The following is a 10,000-nucleotide window of genomic DNA, read 5'->3' on the forward strand; positions in this document are numbered from 1 at the left end:
TTTCAGTCTCCTGGTATAACGTCATATTGCAAAGGGAGACCTCCGTTTGCCCAATGTCCAATGATCATTCTTTGTCAGCTCATGCTCATATGTCACAGTGGGTATTAAGTTGTTATCCTTGATTTGTATCGTTTTGTAAAACAATGTTTTTACCATTATTATTTTTGTTTCACTTTTCACTGGCACAACTATTATCTGACCCTTCATGTTTTTTTTCTTAAATATTATTGGGTACGATTGCATGACTTGCGGCTTGTAGTGGTCCCTTTATATGTTAATTTTCATTGGGTATTCATAAAGGGCGAATAAACAGGAATTTTATACAATGGGATGATGATGATAAGGATAAAGATGGTAGGGAAGAGGACGATGATGATGAGGGTATTACTGATGATGATAATAATTATAAAAGTAATAGGACGATCTACGTGAGCATGAAGATCCAGATGATGATAATGAGGATGTTGATGATAATGATAAGGACGATCATGGTGATGATGATAATGTTGATAATGACGATGAGGATGAGGAAAAGGAAGAGAAGGTATGGATCGTTGCACAGATGTTTTTCTAACACAGGTATACTCATTAATAATGAAAACAGTGATAATGATAATAACGATGATAATAATAATGATAATAATAATGATAGTGATGACGATAATAATAACAGAAATAGTAAGAGTAATAATTATAATAGTTATAATGATGATGATGATGAGAGAGAGAGAGAGAGAGAGAGAGAGAGAGAGAGAGAGAGAGAGAGAGAGAGAGAGAGAGAGAGAGAGAGAGAGAGAGAGAGAGAGACAGAGAGGGACAGAGACATAGAGCGAGACAGAGAGAACAGTTTACATTAACATAATTCGCAAGCGCTAGTCACAGAATCAACTTTGCTGTCCGGTTTAGAGTTTCTAAACCGATGAATTGTAATGACTTGAGTTCCGTAACTATTAGCATAATATCTGCAAGCTGTCTCTCTCCTTCGAGAGGGAGAGGGAGAGCAAGGGGGAAGGAGAAGGAGAGTGGGGGAGGGCGAGAAGGAGAAAGAGGGTGAGAGAGAGAATGGGAGAAGGAGAGGAAGTGGGAGAGTTAGAAGTAGAGGGAAAAAGAGAGGGGGTGGAGAGAGGGAGAGGGAACCAGAACCAGAGATAGAGAGATAGAGAGAGAGAGAGTGTGTAAAAGGCTCTATATTGATTGAACACCTTTATACTTTGGTTATTGAGGAGTAGTAATAGGGGACGATGGTTTTGACTCTTTTTATGTAGAAGAGTACCAGCAACACAGAGATATGGCAACACGAGACAAGGTCTGGGTAAAGCGCAGTGCGGGTAGTCGCGGTCAGCCCAGTGGGGGGCGGAAGGCTGGCGAGAATGACCGGAGCCCTCCCGCCTGAAACCGTAGGCCGGTCGGCCTACCTTGAGCGGACAACAGCTGGGCAGGAACTCTCTCTGACCTGGGTCAACCTTGGCCTTAAATACCCGGGAACGGCGCGTGGGGGCGCCACGTCGGTCGGCTTGGGTAAACCCTCGAGGAGCCACGTGGCAATCACGCGGCCCGCAAGCAGTCGCAAGGTTGCTTATGTACACGGTATATTGTTCGGCCACCTACTAACGCCTCGCCCTCGAGGCGCCTTAGATTTGCCTCAACTTGGCTGGTCCCAACTTGCTAATCACTTCGTTCTCGCGTGTACTGTTCCTGGTGCATCTTCGTGGCTGCTCGTCTTTGTTGACATCTTTATCATGGTCCCTGGTAAATCCGTCCGTCCTCGACATCCACACGTCCTCGAAGGTCTTGCACAGGTCCTTCTTGACTTCGGACTCATCCAGACTTCCTCATAGTCCTTTCCAGGCCTAACTCGGCGGCTTACTCGCCCAATGCACATGTCGCAGATCTCGTCCAGGTCCTTCTCAGCTGCGTGCTCGTACAGACGTCCTCGTAATCTTCGTCAGGATCACGGGCTTCGGCAGGAAGCGTCCACTTCGGCATCTCAAGGAGGCTGATACCTGCGCTGACGAGCTCCTGGAGTTTGACTGGATCTGCGGCGTCCAGGCAGGCAGCGCCCGTCACAGCATCATGGGCCGACTGGTACCTGCACTGGCGAGTTCCTGGTCCTTCGCTGGATCTATGGGCGTCCTGGCAGGCGGCGCCCTTCCACATCCTGGGGCTCTGATGAATATCCTGGTCTCCAGGCTTCTGGTGATCTTCCAGTGACGTTTTCCCATAGCGTCTGAAGGTGACTGTTTCTGCAGCAGGGCCTTCGGTACCAGATTATACACATAAGGGCCAAAATAGTAAGAGAAAGGAAAGACAACAGAGAAGATGGGGTGTTAAGCGCCACTAGCCGATTATTTATATAATTTGCAGTTTTTATGGTCGAATTTTCGTTATTTTCGTCTTTTTTTTCATTTTGTGTTTTACGTTCACAAGTTAGAAGAGGGAGATGGTAGGAGCGAGCTGTAAGGACCTAGCTTGAACTATCAAATCGTCTCTTGATAGATATGAGAATAAGAGAAACGACTTTGGCAATCTGTAAGGATTTACTTGAACCATTGTCGTAACACTGAAAAGAAATATATGTAAAATAAGAATTCACGTACAAGTCACACATCACGACTGACAAAATCGCGGGTTAAGAGATACGTCATAGATCTTTACGCCTGCAATAATGACAGCAACAAACCCTATTAATGGAAGGTTTTGGTGTCTTTTCTTCTGCGTGGATGAGTGAGTGAGTGTGTGTGGTTTGGTTTGCGAAGTTCTAGCTTCGCCCGGGCCTTCTAGATATGGCCCGGCCTATGTCAGCTTTTTACGGCTGTCTCATTGAGTTGTCTGACACTCGGTGCTTACCGTGGCGGCGGGATTGCCAGCAAGCGCTCCTGCCGCCATGGTGTAAGCATTTCGCATACCCTCTTTACCAGCACGGCGGCTGTTGTGGGCGGTCCATGTCTCAGGAATTGTGCATGGTCACAATTTTCTAGGTAGTGGACTAGTGTGGCGTTCGGCTCGCCACAGTGCTTGCAGCACCATTCATCGCGTTCGATTGTTGGGATAATCTGCCATGCACAGTGGTAACCTAGGCACATTCTGTGAAGAATGACTTCGGTACCTCTGTTGCTTACTTCAGAGAGTGTCAGTGGTTCATAGCCTGGGGCTTTCTTTTGCCACCGGAAGGCACATATGCCTTCATGGTGACTACCGTGGTCTGGGCCTTGCGCGGTTCGTCAACATTTTTGTCAGTCTGTGGGGGGTGTTTGATTATATTTTCCATGAATTGGTAAGTGCTTCATCCTCTCACGCCCCCACCCACCACGGAGTCCAACAAGGGGAAGCTGAGTGTCAGAACCAGTGTCTAACAGCAACAGGAGTGATGAGAGGATATACGCAGCCAATAGCCACTGTGACGGCACTCATTGTGAGTGCCAATAGCGGCATGACTGCTTGACCCTAGCCTCCCGGGGGAGACCAGCCGATTGACCGTGACCGGGCCGGGATCAGGCCGCCTGTCTTGCTGGAATAGAGGACCAAAGAGGTGTGTTGCTAGCCGCAGGGCGTACTCGTTCACGGCATCGCTCAACCTCCAGGACTCCCGTCTCCACAGCGCACAAGGCTGCCACGCACGGCAAATGCGTGGGTAGGTGTAAACCCCTGGGGAGAGACCAGAGGGGATGCCCTTCCACCTACGAGACATCATTGTTTGGAGCCCTTTTGCTCAGCCCTCTGAGGCAGCCACCCAAAGGTTGCTTCACCACAGTGAGGGAAGAGGAGTCTTGCACTTTTACCAGGCAGTTCCTTTCATCCCTCTGAAGCAACCACCCAAAGGTTGTTTCACCTCAGTGAGGAAGGAAAGGACCTGTGTCTTTTCAAAGTAGTTCCCCCTTCCCTCTAAAACAGCCACCAAAGGCTGTTTCACCTCAGTGAGGGAAGGGAGGTTTTGCGTTCTTGTCAGGCACTTCCTTTCGTTCCCCTGAAGCAACCACCCAAAGGTTGTTTCACCTCAGTGGGGAAGGAAAGGACCTGTGTCTTTTCAAAGGGATTCCTCCTTCCCTCTGAGACAGTCATCCAAAGGCTGCCTCACCTCATTGAGGGAAGGGAGGTTTTGCAGTTTTGCCAGCTGGTTCCTTTCATCCCTCAGAAGCAACCACCCAAAGGTTGTTTCACCTCAGTGAGGAAGGAAAGGACCTGTGTCTTTTCAAAGTATTTCACCCTTCCCTCTAAAACAGCCACCCAAAGGCTGTATTACCTCAGTGAGGGAAGGTAGGTTTTGCGTTCTTGCCAGGCAGTTCCTTACATTCCTCTGAAGCAACCACCCAAAGGTTGTTTCACCTCAGTAAGGAAGGAAAGGACCTGTGTCTTTTCAAAGTGTTTCCCCTTCCCTCTGAAGCAGCCATCCAAAGGCTGTTTCACCTTAGTGAGGGAAGGGGGGTTTTGTCCTTTTGCCAACTGATTCCTTTCATCCCTCTGAAGCAACCATCCAAAGGTTGTTTCACCTCAGTGAGGGGGGGGGGGGGCGGTACTCGGAAACCATTCCGGACGTCTAGACGGGAGCGGTCGCCTGTGTGAAGGGCAGGGCCACAAACCGACCGAGAAGCGGGGCGGCACGGGGAATGGTTACCCCGGCGGCCCCCGGCCGGCTGCGTGGCGCGAGCCCGCGACCTTTGCCGTGCCCGGGAGTGAGTGAGTGTGTGTCTGTGTGTTAGGGAGTGACAGTTAATGAGAGTGAGAGTGACCTCACACAGAGCGGGAATAGATGCCAAACACGGAGATTAACGTTAATTTTAACAACAATGCGACTAGCTAGTTATAGACGTATAATACAAAATTATTTCAACTACCACTTTGAATTTAACATTTAATGATATACGACAGAATGACGCACTAATGAATGGTGACGTGAAAACAATATTCACGGCTTCACGCAAGCAAATCTTCTCGGGGAACAATCTGCCGAGGTAACAAGTTGTCAAGCTGCGCATGCAGACTTCATTGACGAGGGGTCTGTACCCAAAATACCGTACTTTACGAAGCGAAACGAGCTGGGGAAATTTATATATAACCTAGTCTAGCTTGGATGTCTGTTATGGGCGCTCATGCAATGCCCTACGGGTATTTATCATGAATCACAAATCGATGGGATTTACCCAAACATGTCAGCGACGTTTAAAGCGTGAGCAGGGTGCGATTAATAAGTGAATCACGATCCTAGCTTAAGCCCTAATCCTACCTTAGTTAACGAACGTATCAGTAGGTCACACCGGCTCAAAAGTTGCTGAGCATATGATTAACACCTATTATCATTACGTCGGAATGCGGGTCTATTACGCATAAACACAACCCCAGGGTAATCAGGCACTCTGACACTATAATATGGGGAAGATCCATGGCGCTTTACTCAAAATGTAAATGTATATAAATCACGTTACAAGCTCCACACTAGCGCCGATAGAACGTGTCACCAATGAACATGTAACGGTTGCTATGCATTATCCCTATATTGTAACATTTCTAGAAAACAATTCATAGCATATGCTAGCTGTTCTCACAGCCATTTCAGCGTGTCAATCACTCAAAGTGAAAGTGAGGTCAGATCACCCAACTTTCCAAGCGGGCTTTGACAAATAGCTTTCACTCGGAGATTAGGTTAAGACGGGAAATGGTCACTGGGAAGGAAATAATGAGTGATGTTCATGAAAACAATAAATCACGAGCGCGCTAAATTCATTGCAATTGAAATAATATAAGTCTCTAATAAATACTTAATAAATTTACGATATTCATATTGTTTGACTCCTTACCGCGATCACACAGTAGAGTGATCTTAGGACAGAAGAATGGAGAGCGTGCCTTTTGCTGTCAATTAGCACTTTAACCCAACAAAATCAACAATTATGGGAGAAGATAGAGAAAAGAAAGGAAAAGGAAAAGGCCCAAAATGTGTACTCACGGGTTTCGAAGACATGTCGTGGAAGCGATGGTCGAGCGGATTTCGGAGACTGTGTGTCCATGTTGCGAACCAAAAGGATGCAACGACCACCCTGCCACCAGAATGTAAAGCTATGGTGAACAGCAGTGATAGTTAACGTAAGTACGGCTCACAACACAGTGATAGTGACACAAACGAGACAAGGTTTGGGTAAAGCGCAGTGCGGGTAGTAGCGGCCAGCCCAGTGGGGGCGGAAAGCTGGCGAGAATGACCGCCTGAAACCGTAGGCCGGTCGGCCTACCTTGACTGGACAAGCGCTGGTCAGCAACTCTCTCTGACCTGGGTCAACCTTGGCCTTAAATACCCGGAAACTGTACGTGGGGGCGCCACGTCGGTCTGCTTGGGTAAGCCCCTCGAGGAGCCATGTGGCAAGCAGCTGCGTGGTTCTATTCGTGCTTATGTACATGGTATAGAGACAGACAGACAGACAGACAAAGAGCGAAAGAGAGAGAGATAGATAGAGAGAGAGAGAGAGAGAGAGAGAGAGAGAGAGAGAGAGAGAGAGAGAGAGAGAGAGAGAGAGAGAGAGAGAGATTGTGACGTGCTTAAAAGATATGAAAAGTAAATATGAAAGGAAGGTGTTTAGTCAATACATCTGTCGAATACTTATTATACCTATATCGCTCACGCAGTTGTGTTTGCTCTTTCTCTTGGGTCATATTTTGAAGGGATAATCTTTACAGCTGCATTTCTTTAGAATAATAAATGGTATATATCCGCACAGGTAAAACGGTCTTCAAACCAAACATATTCATACACATTAACTTTTCTCCGACTCTCATGACACACAGGATTCAATCTCTTTATTTTATATAACAGGTCCCCAATCTTCTGTACCTTCTATGTTTTGTGTCTCATCTTCTAAGATTCCTTATAACCGGTCTTTCTCCTGCAGGATTCCGAAGGACCACTGGTTGTGCAAGGAAGCGACGACAGAGCTCACAGAAAACTTCAAGGGCAACGTGTGGGGTCACAACGGTCCCGGGGTCTTCCAGAGGGTCGTCAAGAACAACTGCAAAGTCGACAACCTGACAGATTTTCACCAATGCAAAGACCTTGTTATTCTAGGTGGGTGAGAGGGAGGGAAGAACGAGAATGAGAAGGGAAGAGAGAAGAAGAATGAGAAGGAGAGGGAGAAGAAGGGGAAAGAGGGGAGAGAGAGCGGGGAGGGGAGGTGGAGCGAGAATGTGTTCGTGAGTGTTGTATGACATTGTAAACGAAGGTAGTTAGATAAACTAGTAGTTTTAAGAGTTTATTCGTCACTTTTTTCAGTAGGCAGGCGAACTATCATGCACGGTTTCAAAAGGGCGGGGGCGGGAGTAGGCATCGACCGTTGTCGCGACTGAGAGAGGCCCATTGTACTATATGATTGAGTGAAACTGCCGTCATAGGTCACAGTCTTGTATCTGAGCTGCCAGTGGGTGGGAAAGCTTTAGGTTTGATTATTTTAACTTGTGATTAGATACCAAAAACGAAGAACAGCTCACAGATATTTCTAAGCAGGTGTATGGCTGTTACATCTATTCATAGACGGTGAAAACTGGCATCTTTAACTGTGGGCAGTTGTCATGAAGAGGCAAGTCAGCTGCAGTGTCATTGGTATCTTGAAGAAACTGTGAGGAACTTCGACAGTTATCAATAGAACACGAGAGTGAGGACTTCGTGGGCTTACGTACTGTAGGAGGATTAGAGACCAGAATGGTCCATTATGAAGCAGTGTGGCTCGCTTATATACGCAAAATACAAGCCCTGTACGAGTAAAGTTCACTTGTATGAAGCATTTCGTGTGTTGGGGTTGTCACTAGAAGACGAGAAATGGGGTTTTACATGCATGGCTGAGCGAGGTTGTGTAACGAGTTCACTTTGAAGGTAAAGTAGACCTGCTTCCTGATAGGTATGGAGTATAAAAGCGAGGCAGTGGCAGACAGTTTCAGTGGGAACAAGTGAATTATGATTTACCAGGTGGCGACCAAGCACAGAAGCAGACAGCAGACATGTAGCAGGGAGACAAAGGAGGAGGGAAAAGTGTGGGTGATACATCTGCGGGAGGAGGGCTGACTGTTATCAGGGTTGCATTACATATAGGAAAATAGACTTCAGGTAATATCAGTACAAGCCTATTCATCCACGCATGGCACAATTAGAGTAAACTAACATTATAAGTAACCCTACCTTTATTGGTCGGTATCTCACATATCTGTGGTACTCCACAGCCCCCGCCACCTTCTACCCTCTCCACTGGAAGCGCTGGGAAGAGCTGTTCGTCTCCGGCGGAAGCACCACTTGGACGTGGCCCCACGACACCGTCGGCATCCACCTGTGGAACAAGTTCAGCCGAGGGGCCCCCCTGCACCCGGGAGACGGCTCGGTCGTGGACAGGACCTCCAAGAGGAACTGCCCGAAGGTGTATGCGACTGTGAGGCAGATCCGGAAACTCAAGGACCACTTGCAGAAGAAGAAGGCGAAGAACGGCGCCGCGAAGCGAGGGCAGGGCGTGTGAGCGCGGGCGGCGGCTGAGTCGAGGTGCTTTTGTGTTGATAACACGGACTTTCCAGCAGAGTACGACAAAGAACTTATTGACATTTAAAAAGAAAAAAGAAAGAAAACTAATTCGAATAATCTCCGGTTGGAAAGTTTTATTCTCCACAGAAATGATCATCATAAGACACTGCGGATTGGCAATCAAAGTCTGGTTGGGTTTATCCTTTAATCGTTATTCTCTTGTGCAGCGAACTTGCGACGCAAGTCAAACTAAATGATGGATTTTTATATTTCTCGCTCACTAGCGGGCTAGTGGCGGAAGTTCCCATATTGTTAATAATTGGTTCCATATCATGTCAAAAGTGAAGGCCAGTCTTAATGAAAAAGGAATCAGATATATCTATTTTGATTGATACTACGTAAAGAGGGATATTTTAAGAAAACAAACTTTAGTCCCAAGGTTTCCCATAAGCATCATGACGAACTGCAACCGGTGTTTCTATTTGTTCGTTGGAAAACGAACTTACAGTCATGGAAATCGTCTCAAAAATGATACCATAACCTCAAGTATTCTCTCAGTGACAATCTACCATGCACATCTTATTGTTCATATAATAATCACTGACATTTACACTGACAAGTGTCAAGAAACTGTTTATAAAGTAAGATATTTTATATTTCTTGTGGTATTATTTATTTTCAAGATTTGTGCTGTGAGTGAAAGTGAACAGAAATATGACGATTTATTATCATACTTTAAGTATATATGACAAGACCGTTGTTATGAGAATTGTACAGTGGATGTTTAAACTGAAACCTCATTTCGAGGCTATGATTCAGTGTTTGGAGTTAAACTAATTCGAATATGTAACAAAGTGCGAATATCGTATAAACCGCTCGTTCGAGTGATCTGTGAACCGGAGCCAAAAATGAATGAAACGGCATTCAACTTTATACTTGAAACGCATTTATGTTGTCTTTTCTTTCTTCCTATCTCTTTGAAGTACCAGGTCGCAGCCTCCACGTTCTCGTATCAATAGGGGTCTTCGTAAACGCTGTCGCATGGAAGAAATAATGAATTACTCCATTTGCAAGTGCAGGAATTTGGCATTAAAAACAACAGATCAGTATTAATGTTGTATTTATCATTTCTGGACTGTCATTATTCGCGTTTTCGGAAAGCTACATAATATATATATGTATATATATATATATATATATATATATATATATATATATATACATATACATAAACTATATGTTTAATTCCTCATTTCTAGAAAAATAAATAAATAAATAAATTAATTAATCACATGTCGAACTTAGGAAAGACAAAAATGTTCTTAATTTTCATTGAAATACTTTTCATGTTATATATATATATATATATATATATATATATATATATATATATATATATATATATATATATATATATATATATATATATATAAGCTGTATATATAATTCTTCATTACTAGATATTTTTTAATCACACGTGGGACTGAGAAAAGACAGAACTGTTCTCAATTTTCAATT

General features: G+C 45.2%; 1 protein-coding gene across 2 annotated transcripts in view; it reads left to right on the plus strand.

The window, feature by feature from the left end:
* Positions 1-10,000, plus strand: part of LOC125042607 (lactosylceramide 4-alpha-galactosyltransferase-like) — a 41,401-nt gene that overhangs the window by 30,595 nt on the left and 806 nt on the right. For both annotated transcript variants that reach the window (XM_047638363.1, XM_047638364.1), the window contains exons 7-8: positions 6,876-7,048; positions 8,194-10,000. The exon at positions 8,194-10,000 is cut by the window's right edge and continues 806 nt beyond it. In XM_047638363.1, the coding sequence (XP_047494319.1) occupies positions 6,876-7,048; positions 8,194-8,480 (460 nt within the window). In that variant the 3' untranslated portion in view covers positions 8,481-10,000. The remainder of the gene's footprint in view (positions 1-6,875; positions 7,049-8,193) is intronic.

The sequence above is a fragment of the Penaeus chinensis genome, chromosome 32, assembly GCF_019202785.1.
Source record: "Penaeus chinensis breed Huanghai No. 1 chromosome 32, ASM1920278v2, whole genome shotgun sequence".
Classification (NCBI taxonomy): Eukaryota; Metazoa; Arthropoda; class Malacostraca; order Decapoda; family Penaeidae; genus Penaeus; species Penaeus chinensis.